At 37.5% G+C, this 13,609-nt stretch overlaps 2 protein-coding genes across 14 annotated transcripts; one reads left to right on the top strand and one right to left on the bottom strand.

Moving 5' to 3' along the window:
* Positions 1-545: 545 nt before the first annotated feature.
* sst5 (somatostatin 5) lies at positions 546-1,839 on the top strand (the record flags this gene model as incomplete). Its single annotated transcript, XM_079428528.1, has 3 exons — positions 546-617; positions 711-866; positions 1,648-1,839. 3 exons carry the CDS (start codon positions 546-548, stop codon positions 1,837-1,839), a joined length of 420 nt encoding a protein of 139 aa, XP_079284654.1.
* A 444-nt stretch (positions 1,840-2,283) lies between these two features.
* Positions 2,284-13,217, bottom strand: LOC306883741 (thyroid receptor-interacting protein 6-like). Of its 13 annotated transcripts, none has more exons than XM_079439186.1 (11): positions 13,149-13,213; positions 12,681-12,743; positions 11,232-11,445; positions 9,944-10,101; positions 9,397-9,501; positions 6,885-7,448; positions 5,778-5,874; positions 5,501-5,670; positions 5,215-5,393; positions 4,883-5,003; positions 2,284-4,125 (listed from the first exon to the last, which is right to left on the bottom strand). In XM_079439186.1, exons 3-11 carry the CDS (start codon positions 11,434-11,436, stop codon positions 3,994-3,996), a joined length of 1,731 nt encoding a protein of 576 aa, XP_079295312.1. In that variant the 5' UTR covers positions 11,437-11,445; positions 12,681-12,743; positions 13,149-13,213; the 3' UTR covers positions 2,284-3,993. The 13 variants fall into 13 exon arrangements, with proteins under 13 accessions (XP_079295312.1, XP_079295307.1, XP_079295310.1 ...); XM_079439181.1 differs by having other exon boundaries at positions 2,312-4,125; positions 5,778-5,871; positions 12,668-12,743; positions 13,149-13,217; XM_079439184.1 differs by having other exon boundaries at positions 2,312-4,125; positions 5,778-5,871; positions 11,268-11,445; positions 12,668-12,743.
* Positions 13,218-13,609: the final 392 nt, after the last annotated feature.

The raw sequence follows: 13,609 nt of genomic DNA, 5'->3' as shown, positions 1-13,609 counted from the left end.
GTACCTCAATCTGCAGGTCAGAATATAACAAAAATTTTGTTAAAAATAAATAATAAGATCAGCCACACACGAGTGTCAACTTATACGGCTATAGGATCTCTCTCTATTAATATGCAATGCAGTCAAGTAAATCACCAGAGATGGAGGATGGTGTGAAATAATGACTAAACAGACCAATTAACATTTGAGTCACTTCGCATCATTAATTCCACAGTCTAACGAGGACCTCATAGTGAGCACAAGACACAGAAATGCACGGCTCTCCAAATCACAAGTGACACCACACGCCTTACCGGAGCATAATAGCATCATCACCCTGTAATAATTATCACCCTATAGCAGTTCATTAGTACCTTGCCACTGAAGTTAATAGCATTTCACCTGTCAAACAGGAGTATATATATAAGTCCCAGATGATGCATTTGTCCATGATATATTATTGCAAATTACAGAATTGATAAGGCTTCTGATGCAAAAGTAATACTTCAGTGTGACCTTATCAAACATCTCTCCTACTGGGTCTGGGAGTCCCTCCTCATGCACAAATGTCTCTTCACCCTTCAACCCTGCTTCTCTACACCCACACACCAACACCACCACCTCCACCGTCCTTCGTGGTTATGTTTTGACCAATACGTGCTCTCTAAACGACCCCAGGATCCCACCTTTTGTGCCTATAAAAGCCTGTCATTTTGAAACCCCTCTAAAAGGCAGTGTTGTTCAGTGCTGAAAGGATGTTCTCTCCGGTACAGGTGTTTGTGGTGACTCTGTCCATGTCTCTGCTGCTTTGCACCGTCAGTTCGGCACCAAGAGGAGACCTGCTGCTCCAGCTGCTACAGTCAGAAGTGGATCCCAAGGAGAATGAGGTAAGACACAAACTTTTCCACAGAATTATTCAAAATTCCATGATTCCGTGATTCAATGTGTTACTTGCCGTTTCTTTGTAGTTATTTGTGAAAATTACTAGTAAGTACTAGGAATTTTCACTTTGAGTGCAAATAGTTTCTAAATCCTTTTTCAGTGTGAAATGACGGCTACACCGTGAAAAAAAGTTATTGGACTATATTTTACAAGAAATTACTATTTCAGTTTTTCTACCTCAAAATTCCTCGTTTAATTCAATGTGATACTTGTTCTTTTTGAGTGGAAATTGTTTCAAAGCCTTTAAAAATGGCTAGTAAATTTGGAAAAACTAACATTAAAATGAATAAATACTGTAATAAATGTATTGCTAATTGTTAATGTTGGATAATGAATTAACTACTGGGAATTTGTTGTAAATGTCAACTGTTAGCTCAATTCCACTAAATGCAACTTTTCTAAAATTTACTGGCAGTTTTGGAGTGAATATTTTTAAAATCCTTTAAAAAGGCTTTGGAAACAATTTTCACTCAGAAATTGCTAATAAATAATAATTACAAAGAAACAGCAAATTGAATTAGAATTCTTAAGTAGAAAGGCTGAAATAGTTTAACCTTTATTTAACTTCAAAAAAATATTTTCTTTTTTTTTTAAGTGCACAGTTTTGAAGGTAATATCTGTGTGGATATAGATTATGCATTTCTAAGAACTATAATAAGTTCAAATTAGAATATTGTTTTTCTTTTTGACCATGAAAGGTTTCTGAATTGTCTTTTCTCTCTTCAGCTTCAGGATCTCTCTAGTTTGCTTCTTCTGAAGCAGCTTTCTGAGTCGGTGGCACCTGAGGAGAAAGAGGCTCTTGAAAGCATTGATGATCTTGAGGTTCGTAATGAAGTGGTTCGCCAGATTCCCGTTTCCCAACGAGAACGCAAAGCAGGCTGCCGGAATTTCTACTGGAAGACCTTCACCTCTTGTTAGTCAACTTGCTTGGTTTAAAATTTCAAGACCCTTACAAACGTGTTATACTTGTGTAGCCATCAAAAAAAGTTGATGTATTAGAGGATTTCTGGTCCTGTGCATATATTACGGATTGTAATAATCTATACGTTCTTCAGTTTTTTCTCTTTCTTATTACATCTGCATTAACCAAGAATATTCCTTAAAAATCACCAGCACATATAGTAATGACACCAGGAATACTATTCCAGTATAATGAGAGATTAACTCTGACTTTTATGCAGAGAATGCTATAAAATGTACTATTAGGATTAATTAACGTTTAAATTTATTAAATCTTGATATAGAGGTTTTTGTGTTGACCTTGCAACAGTGTCATCAGATTGCTAGTCCTCTGAAATAAAGTACGATCAGGGAAAGTGTGTTTATGTGTGATTGGCTCTGGGATGTAATACAAACAGCAAGAACGCACTAAAAACTTTTTTTTTTCTTTCACATTCATTAAATCATAAATCAGAACAACGGCCAGTACAAACTAGAAGTCAATAGACATTTGCAGTAAAAACAGATGGATTTATAAAGCAGATTTTTTTCTCTCTCCCTAAAATCAACATCAGGAAAAAAAAGCAAACTCATTCAAACATGCCCTGAAATAAACTGGCAGCTTAAAAATTAAATCAGCCATTAAAACAGACTGTGCAGTACCAGGGCAATTAGCAATCATCTGCAATGACAGGTTTAGAAAAGTTTTTTGGCAGCAAATTGACCAGATGGACACTATGTTGGAATAATCTTACAAAATATTCCAGACGAATATTCCAATAAAGCATGCAACCATCTGAACCACACTATGCTTTTAGTTTCTAGATAATTATAACTATTTGTCAGTGCAAACACTAGCACTTAATTATTTCGCTTCAAACAATAAACACCTTATTTAAAACCTTTTTATATAATGGCATTAAGCAATGGATGCTTGCTGCTACACATCATTCAAATAAGACAATTAAAAATGCATTTTGACATGAAATAAAGCAAATACAGAAAATGAGATGTAAAAAATAAAGCCAACCACAAGAGTCAGATGTGTAACAATCTTTAAGTCATTTCTCTAGTATGTACTTTACCTCCTTGTAACCTTCATACTTGGCCATGTACTGTCTGTTAGTCATTAATCGACGTATATTTAGTAACAAAATCGTGACTAAGTTTCTTGATGTGATGAGAAATGTTGCCACGTTTGTTATTCATCTATAGATTCTGTTCCTTAACTGCTCTCTATTTCTTTCACTATTCAAACTCCTTGAAAATAATCCATGAAATCAAAAATGAAAATCAACCACTTTGATCCAACACACACACCTCTCAAAAGATTTCCTTCATTGAAGCGGTCATTCAATACACTGACCCTTTATTCCTATCTGACAACACTTCTCTTGTAACCGTTTCTGAAATCAGCATAAACCTAGAGCTAGAGACAGCACGGAAAACAGAACAAAACAGCTGCCTGTGTTAAACTTTTCCAACCTTTTTACCAGAATTATCATTAGCATCATGATGAATGTAATGATAATAAGCTAGTATCAAGTCAGTAAACGAAATACAGTAATAATATCCTTCAACAATCATGATTTCAAGTATTAAAATAATGAGCATTGGATATCCGCTGACATCAGGTTTTTGTTTTTGAGAGGATAAAAAGGAAAGAGATGATCTGAATGGGGACAATATGAAGTGACCCCAACTGCCAGCAGAATTGGGGCATTATTTGAGGAAACTGTGACATGTTACTATATTTCCATTAAAGGTTATTCTTTTAGTGTTGTAAAAGTGACTGCTTCCCTAAAGGTAGAAATGCACCCTGTTCACGAGGCTCATATTTTGCATAAACACATACGCTGAAGATTATACACAAACACCATCATATTTCATTCACCACCTGTTTTTCTATATTCTTGAGGAAACAGCTTTCCAATGGAACTACTCTAAGCACAAGAGCTATTTTTTCTCCTCAGCTGTATGCTACCCTGAGAGGGACGTCTTCATATTATTTGTGCGATCGACATGTAAAGTCAAGGACGGAAGAAATGCCAGGTGGTGGATGTTTAGATAGTGGTACATTCTGAAGAATAATTATGAAGAAGAGAAGGGACACAGAGTGACGGGATGGGGGCATTAGCAGTCAGTGGATATTTTGGCAGAAAGATCTTGAATGCGACGGGCGCTGCAGCTCTTGCAGAGAATATGTCCATCCAGGGGATAGCAGCCTCTTCCCTCGCCCTCTGAAGAGAGGAGAAGACCACAATCCTGCAACACAAACACAGTTTTCTTTAGCACTCATTTAGACCATTTCACTTATTATTATCCATTTATCTTATTTTCATATTCAATATTCAAAATTTAAATCTCATATTCAATTGCAACTGCTGTATAAATGCATTCATGTCACCTCTGAGCTGCATTTAACAATGTGCAAATATATCCAAATAAGATGCAGCTTTTTTTGTCAACTCTTTGTTGATGCTTTAATTAAGGCAATACAATTGTCTTTAATTGACCAGGCACTGGTCAGTTTTTTTTATTATTATTTTAGGCTATTTTGCTTCCATAACTTGAATTCTTTCATAATGGTGGAAATAAAACTTTATCTACTTGCATCTGTAGATTTCGATTGCAAAACATATCTTCTCAATTGATTTTTTTTTCTCATGCACTGAGCCATTTTTCAGTAGCACTTGTACATGCATCGAATCTTCCACGTCTATTCCTATTTATACTCTGAAGGTGTTTGTTCGTATATCATTTGCATGCTAGATTTGTTTGTCATGTTTTCCCTTTATTGATTAACTGAAAGAATTTGACATAAGGGTGGGGCATAGATTTAATAAGGGTTTTTTTTATGCATTTACCTAATTATAATATCATCAGCTTTTTTGGCAGTCTTTGGCAGACCCTTAAATGCAGCTGCAATTTTACATGCATGTTTAAAATGAACCACTCTCAAATATGTGAGATTGCATTAAATCAATGAATAAACATGAAGTGGAAGTCAGACCATTCTTACCTCACAGATGTAGCAGTTGACATGGAAACTGCGATCCAGTGCAACGATCCTCACTGTCTCTTCCTGCCCAGGCTCTGGCATTATGGGCTGGCCACAAACTGAGCAGCGGGGGGCAAACTTCCTGTTCACAGAAGCAGCAAACAAGGTTTTAATAATAAAATCCATGTAGTAACTGTTTAGACATTTGCTGGAGATTCATGGCCATTCAAAAAAGCAAAGATTTAGTGTGGGGGAAAAACAACAAGCTATTCCATTATCTGCATCTGATTGTTTATCAATAGAAACGGAGACTTTAAACCACATAGAAACTGAAAAAAGAAGTTGTTGAGTACCTGTGAAAGTCCTCAATACAGTGGATCTGAGATGTGGCATCCACCGTAAAAGGCACTCCATCCAAGCAACAGCCACAAACCACACATGTGAAACAGCGAGGGTGGTAAGCCTTTCCCATCGCCCTCAGGATCCGGTCTAGGATGGGCTCAGAGCATTTCGAACAGCGCTCAAGTGTGCTCTGGGAGCAGAGAGGAAGAACAAACGATAAGAGTTTGAATGTAGAAAGGAAAAAAGAAAATAAAAAGGGCAGAAACCAAGAGAAGTCAACAGATAAACAGAACTCACTATGTAGCAGCTCTCGCAGTAGCTCTTCCTGTCTAGTGCATAGAAGGGCTGGCCTCTCAGACGGGCATGACAGGTGATACAGGTGAAGCACTCCACGTGAAACACCTGTTCCATGGCAATACAGCCACTGCCGTCTCCCAGAACATTATCCCCACACCGAGCACATCGACCTGCGGGAGAAAGATGGAGACAGCGAAGTCCATGACCTTTATTGAAACAAATAACATGATGTAAAAGCAAAAGTACAACATTGAGGATGTAAAATGTTGGAGCATACCAAAATATTCCTCAGTAGGGGGATGATTCATGTCATACACCAACTTCTTGGTGAGTCGATCCAACTCTTCCTCTGGATGTGGTGCTGCTGCCCCCTGCTGGCAGAACATGGAAAAACATTGATGCTGGACATAACATTTTGTTGTTCACTTGTACATATTTTATCTTTCTTATACAGATGTATTCTTTATTCAACCTCATACTTTTTATAGAGCTAAAACACAAAATCATACTACCTCTCAGACAAGTTCACAACCCTTGTGAAATCAAAGAGTAGTTCATTGTGTTGCATGTACATTTGTAGTTCTTCAAATCTTAAAAGTCTACTGTCAAAAAAATGTATTTGCATATAATAAGACTGTTTCTCGACACACTTAAGTACACTTTAAGAAATGTTACTAGGAATGTAAAAATAACTGTTTCACGTTAAGGTACATTTTAAATCATTGTTTTAATAATCTTTTTATTTGCTTCAAAGAAGTAGGCCCTACATTTATTTTGATGTGTTGACTAACATACATGTAAGATACTTGTAATTGTAACTGTAGTGTGTTATTCAATAATATATTAAAAGTAAATATTTTAGTTGTGTAATTACAAATGTTTAATAAATACATACAAATTTCAACAGAAATTACATTACAGTATATTTTAATTTATCATAAATGCTTGTCACTTAAAACAAAAATATTTCAAAATCAAAAAGTAATCATGCAATTACATAAAGAAATTATATTCTTCTGTCCTACTTAAGAACTCTAAAAAGTTGTTAATTACATTTCATGTAAATGTAAACTATAATACAGTTTATTTAATTGCACTGAAGGACAATTAATATTAAATATTTCTTAAAATGTATTATTTTGAACTTCTATAAATCAAGCCACAAATATCTAAAAGAAACAGCACATTTTCTTGAATCAAAACTTATTTATTTGTTATCAAGTTGGCAAATAAAAGACTATTCACCTTCAACAAATAAAAAACAAAGATAACTTATTTTTATCTATATCGTTTTTTTTCTTTTTCATTTATTTTCATGGCAAAGTTTCCATCTCTGCTACAACTTGACAAACCTGCATCATCCTCACTGACTAATAAGTCTTACCCTGTTAGACTGATATGCTGACACTTGATCTTGACTCTTCTTCACTGGTTGTCCCTGGCCAGCTCTCACTCCTGGCATATTACCTGATCCCCCCTTATAAGCAGCAGGATCTCCATGAGGTTCTTGTACAGGAGGAGGAGGTGGTGGGTACCAGCCCTGTCCCTGTGGCTCATAATGTGGTTGTTCTTGCTGAGGGGGGTGAGAGGCATGTTGGCGGGGTGGTGGAGGGGTGTAAGCTTGCTCTGCCTGCCGTCCGCTCTGAGTATAGGTGACGGGCTGAGCCGTTTTCACCTGTACGGTGAAGCGTGGACCGGTTGGGGTGGAGGCGGTGCTATAGGAGGCAGGCACTGGCTGGGGGTAAGGTTTGTGGACGGAAAAGGCAGCAGAGGAGTAAACATAGTCTGGCTGAGGTGAAGAGGTGTAAGGTGGGGCGGGGTGGTACTGGCTTTGGAGTGGAGGGGGGTAGCCCACTGAGGGCCTGCTTGATGGTGGAGCCCCCATCTGGTTGGGAGGGTTATAGCGGTCGATAGGGAGGTGTTTGCTGTAAGGCACATTGTCATACAGCTGTTGAAGAAAGAAAGATTTTTATTTTTTTTACTTTATTAAATGGAGAACAAATAAACAAACAGAATCAGAACAATACCACAATACTGAACGTTTCCTAAAGGCTGGAATACATTACATACCTTTTTAAAGGGTTAGTTCACCCCAAAATTAAAATTCTGTCATTAATTACTCATCCTCATGTCATTCCAAGCCCGTAAGACCTTCGTTCAGCAACACAAATTAAGATGTTTTTGATGAAATCGGAGAGCTATCTGACACTCCATAGACAGCAACACAACTGAAATGTTCCCAGGTCCAGAAACGTAGTAAATACATCGGTAAAACAGTCCATGTGACATCAGTGGCTCAACTTCAGTTCTGCGGCGCTACGAGAACACTTTTTTTTTTGTGCAAAAACAAAAATAACACAATTTACTCAACCATTCTTCTCCCTCAAGTTACGTCGTCCGCCATTTTAGAGAGCATCACAACGCATACGCACGCTTTCCCCCCCAAACGGAAAAAAAAGGATTCTTGTAGCGTCGCAAAACTGAAGTTGAGCCACTGATGTCACATGGACTGTTTTACCGATGTATTTACTACGTTTCTGGACCTGGGAACATTTCAGTTGCGTTGCTGTCTATGGAGTGTCAGATAGCTCTCCGATTTCAAAAAAAACATCTTAATTTGTCTTTCCGAAGATGAATGAAGGTCTTACGGGTTTGGAACGACATGAGGGTGAGTAATTAATGACAGAATTTTCATTTTGGGGTGAACTAACCCTTTAACATGACAATTTGCAATCTGGGTGATTCAATGCTATTGATTCAAAGTCAGAGCCATTCTGCAGATTTTGGGCAGACTGAGATTGGAGTTAACCGACTTCACAGAAAATCATGTAGTATATGATATTGTTTGATATTGACCAATATTGTTGTTTTGATGGCCAATGCCAATGTCTAAGAGGGCATGACGACCTTACAAAATATCATGATATCATAAAATGATCATATCATCACAAAAAAGCAAAGCTAAACCGTTATGTTTAATAATTCATTAGGCAGAGACAGTAAACTATTGAAGATGTGTTGTCAAAATGAAAGTTCTGCTTCCAACACAGAGTCTAAAGAGAAAAACAATGTCTACTGCTGAAAATGAACAGAAAATGCCTAATACTGGCCGCTATATTAGCTTAGCAATATATTAGTTGACCACTAGTCATAGATCACTCCAGAAGTCATAGATCCTCTTTTGGCTATTATTAATTCATCACTGTCATTAGGATATGTCCCCAAAACCTTCAAATTGGCTGTTATTAAGCGTCTCATTAAAAAACACAACTTGAACCCAAAGATCTAATTAATTACAGACCGATCTCAAATCTCCCTTTTCTGTCAAAGATACTAGAAAAGGTAGTATCCTCGCAATTATATTCCTTCTTAGAGAAAAATAGTATTTGTGCGGAATTACAGTCAGGATTTAGACGGTATCATAGTACTGAGACTGCTCTCATTAGAGTTACAAATGACCTGCTTCTATCATCTGATCGTGGTTGTATCTCTTTATTAGCTCTACTCGATACTACCAATCTACCTAATACTGTTAAGTGCTTTGACACAGTCTGTATTGTTAAAAGCGCTATATAAATAAAGGTGACTTGACTTGATACTAATGATGGGTTCCGACTTGTTTTTCCAACACATACTGTTTTCATTTGTCATTCGTCACCACTGAAACTGTGAGTTTTTGGAATGAATTTAAAGTCTGGCAGTGTGCGATTCTCAGTCTTTCAGTCTATGATGCCCAGTTTTTCTCTCTAACTATTTAAAAAGTCAGCAAGTGTATAATGTCTGTTCAGATTTTTAAAAGTTGTGTAGTGTATTTTATTAAACACATTTACGCATCAATATATCTGAAAGAGTTTTTTGTTCTGGCACTTGTATAAAGCAGTATAGGTGTGTTGTACCTGTGCGCTTGTGCTCTGAGGGTGACTGTCCAGGTCAGCCAGCATGCATGTAAGAGAGTCTATCTCTGCATCAATAGTAGAGATGTGCTTCTCTGATCCTCTATTCTGAGCAAACAACAGCCACAAACAAAATGCACATTACGATACATTCATGTATACAGATTTAAAGGGATAGGTCAATCAAAAATGAAAATTGTCATTATTTCAACATCTTCAAATCATTCCAAACCTGTGTGCTTCCCAGTGAATTCCATTATATGGACAAACAATATATTAGAAGCCAAAGGGAACTGAATGGTTACCAAGATTCTTTAAAATATCTTTTGTGTTCTGCAGAAGAAAGTCAGTCATACAGGTTTGGAAGGAAGGACATGAGGGCAAGTAAAGGATGACAGACTTTCATTTTTGGTAAGACTATCCTTTTTTCCCATTTCTTAGGCACATTTAAGTAATAATTGACTAATTGAATCATCTTTCAATCCAGTTTTGAACAACACAGTTCTGCAGATAAATTATAATTATAAAAGAACACGTAGATGTCACTGACGTGAAGTTCATGGCTGGTCATGCGGGGGTTCCATGTGTGGTGGTCTTCTTTGGGCCCCTGGCCTGGAGCATAGTATCGGTCTCCTAACTGGGGAGTCAAGGGGTTGTAGGTAGTAGACCCTGAGCGATCATCTTGATGCTGGTGTTGCATGGTTCCACCTGAGCACACAAACATCAGTTCAGATGAGGAAGCACAAACTGTCAAACAGTATTCAAGCATTAGATTCTTTAAGATTAAATTCGACGAAACAGATAATTTCAGAGTTTCATATAAAATATATTAACTGTGTTTGTGAGGTTGACAGTTCTATATTTTAAACAAAAATTTAGTGTTACTGGACCATTTGGAAAAGGCATAATGCATATGTTTGTTTATTTCTTTGGCTGTATTTTTAATGGCAATAACTACACTTAAGTTATTTAATTGTAAAATATAAACTAAATAAGATATTAATATGATATTTAATAACACAGCCCTGCATCTTGAAACTAATTCTGCTGGTTTGTAAAAAAAAAAAGTAAAAAAAAAGTCTAATATTACCTATTTTGATAAAAAAATAACATAAGGATGGACATTTTTCAAATTGTATATGAGCTTAAATGCACATTTAAAATGAACAAAAGCAGCCAAAAAGTTTGTATTCAACATTTATTATTTAACTAACAATCTGCAAAAATACATTTAATGTCAAATTGACCAAATTTAGCTCTCCCCCCACCCCCCAAAATCTGTAATTTACTGTTGCTGTTTGGATGCAGTAAAACATGCACAGAGATCTGGGTCATGTCCACACTTTCTTCTGTCTTTGGCCATAATTCTAAACTTGAAATCAGGATTAGGCATAAACTAATGTCTTCAAAATCATGATACATGTGAAAATAGGCTGAGAATTTAACAACGTGTTGTAACCTGTAGTTAGGAAGTTAGGAATTATGTCTTTGTGGCATTTTTATTGGCGATCAAGCGATAATGCAAGATTTCTTCACCGTACAAATAGCAGTTAAATAGTTGTTTTGTGAGAGAGTGTGACATGCTTGAGCAAAACAGCCACTATTTTTGGAATCAGCACCTCAAAATTGTCAAGAATCACGAATTGGATTTCATTCAGCAAATATGATGCAGGCTGGTGTGATGTAACTACGATATTTAACTCTAAACTATTTGGATTAACTTCAACAAAATCCTTTTCGAAGGCATCAACAGAATAAAACTATTTTCTTAGAGAAGTAAGCATGATGCATAAACATGCAACTGAAAGGTTTAAAAGCTACTGTTACAGGGCTCTTACCTGAAGGTCCAGTAGCCATATATCTTATAGACATACCATTTCCTCCTGTTCCACCATTCTGGTCATACATGTTATATTTGGGCCTCTGGTCAGGCAGGCCTTTCTTGGGAGGTCTGTAGAGAGCGGGGCCAGAGTGTGACATTGGTGTTGTGGCTCTATCTGCGCTACCCAGGGTTCTTGGAGGCAGCCAGTTGGGGCCGGACATACCACGCTTCTACAAGGGCAGCACAGAATGTGTGTGATGTCACCGTTTTCTCATTTTTAAGTGTTTTATTTTACATGTGCATTCTGACCATGCGTGACCACAAACTTAAGAGTTAAGGCCCTAAGCAGTGTTGTCCAAGCTGGTAAAAATGCAATAACTGTAACTACACAAAACAGGTTGCTGTTGGGTTTCCACTGGCAACGCATGGTTTCCACGATAACAATAGGTGCGAAGTTAAAAAGCAGGAAAAGGCAACCATTCTCAGTCAAAAGGGGAATTCCAGGGTTCCTTAGTTGAATTGCATTTCTCTCTCGCACATGCATACAATTCCCACAGGCGCATAGCACTCGCAATGTATTCGCTCCTCTCTCAAGTCTCCCACTGGTACAATAGCCATTGTCCCCAACACTTAATTCCACAATCCTTTATCTACAGAGTCTGTCCATGAAAATAATATAGGAAATGTTGTGTAACGATCAACTTCTCATTTGAGCCATCTGGTGTCCGCTGGACAATGTCCTGTGTATCCAAGTGCTGAGGAGTGTTTGTTATTATAAACTTACGAAAACAAAGCAAATAAACCTCAAAATATGAGAGGCCAACAAATGCTGTAAACACAATAAGAAAGGATCTAATCTTAAATATTAAGACACAAACATGTCCTTTGAAACTGTGCAGGATAGTCCAGCTGGTAGCTGGTTTCTAACTGGTCATTAGCCAGCTGATCGGTTATCATGCCCCCCAAAACCAGTTTGACCACCTCAATATAACCAGCTAGTCACTGGTTTGTTTGTTGCTGGTCTTGGATCAGATAATGACTAGCTATCATGCAACAAAACAAATAGCATCTTAAAAACCTGTGACTTTTACTCTGATCTCTAATCACTGAACTACATGCAAACAAATGTGCAAGTTTGCAACCAGAGAAATGTCCAACCTCACCGCCTTGGATTGCACTGCAATCCGTGAAAACTCGTACTCAAAGCCGGGGATTGTTAGGCCGATGAATCACACGTGAGAATGCTTTTATCGTATAAAACCCATTCATCTGCGACATAAAGGCTAGTTTACTGCAGCTCTCGGCTGCCGAAGCCAATGTAACATCGCAAAGTTACATCGACTGACAAAACGCGACACTGTCGCGCATGGACCTCATGAGAGTTTGCCATAACTCATTTTAGGGTTACTTGTGTCCTGTGTTTATTGGGATATTTGAACAATAGGACATTACCGATTTCCCGTACCTCTTGAAAACGCTGCAGACTCCCAGTCTACCGAGCATCTGCTTCGCCTCGTCTCGTTTTCATCTGCAAAATGAAATATGGTATATCTATCTATATAATATTTCAATTGTAAAGTTCAGTTAATGCGGTCTCAGACGCACCGTGCACTTACCAAAAAGTAGTATTGATGAAACTGTTAAACATTATAAATAAACACTCTAAACATTAAAGAAAACAAACGAGTCGCCTATATCTTTCAAATTATCGGTGAGCAACATCCAATTTACATTGTTTATTTGTTTGTTAGATAATGCGAATACTGCAAGTAGCCTCGTCTGATTTAACCGAGATTATTCTTCTAAAAGGAACACTCTCACACGCTGCAAGTAAATACTATCAGCAAGCTTTGTTCGCTTTAGGTTTGTGGCTAGCCAAATACACTTGTGAAGTACTTTTTAGTTCTCTGTTGGTTTCATTTTAGTAACCTACTTTTCCTGGAGGATCCAGCAGCGGCTGACAGAGGCCTGTGTGGAGCAATCCAAACGCATGACGTCATATGGCAAGCTGATTTAACATTTATCCTATACACTAGTCTCGTGTGGCCAGACCCTCAAACTAATGGCTGAAGGTCTGGGCCCGGTTGCATGAAAACCCTTAAGATAAGAAAACCCTTAATTATAAGGTTAAGGGTACCCTTAGTGAAACATGGGTTGCAAGAAAAAACCTAAGGGCTTACTTAAGGGAAGTTAAGGCTGTCACTTAAGTATTTCCCTTAATTGCTTAAGTGTTCCCTTAAGTTCTGTTATGCGTTGCTACAAAGTCCTTAGTAACCGTTTCACCTTAAAAAATTAAGGGACCAAAATAGCTCCCTTAAGTCATCTTTTACTCTAGCACGATGGCTGATTTCATGTTCATAGAAGAGGAGCAATTACCTAGGCACATTTTTAATG

Source organism: Barbus barbus, assembly GCF_936440315.1.
Source record: "Barbus barbus genome assembly, chromosome: 2".
Taxonomy (NCBI): domain Eukaryota; kingdom Metazoa; phylum Chordata; class Actinopteri; order Cypriniformes; family Cyprinidae; genus Barbus; species Barbus barbus.
Note: the sequence above shows the minus strand (reverse complement) of the source record. Positions and strands in the feature narration are given on the sequence as shown.

Excerpts from the sequence above, each read along its gene's own strand:
- LOC306883741 (XM_079439179.1), bottom strand. The coding sequence starts at position 12,718 with ATGCTCGGTAGACTGGGAGTCTGCAGCGTTTTCAAGAGGTACGGGAAA. Across the intron at positions 5,671-5,777 it reads CCCTACTGAGGAATATTTTG|GTCGATGTGCTCGGTGTGGG; the intron begins GTATGCTCCAAC and ends TTTCTCCCGCAG. Across the intron at positions 5,004-5,214 it reads TGTATTGAGGACTTTCACAG|GAAGTTTGCCCCCCGCTGCT; the intron begins GTACTCAACAAC and ends TTCTGTGAACAG.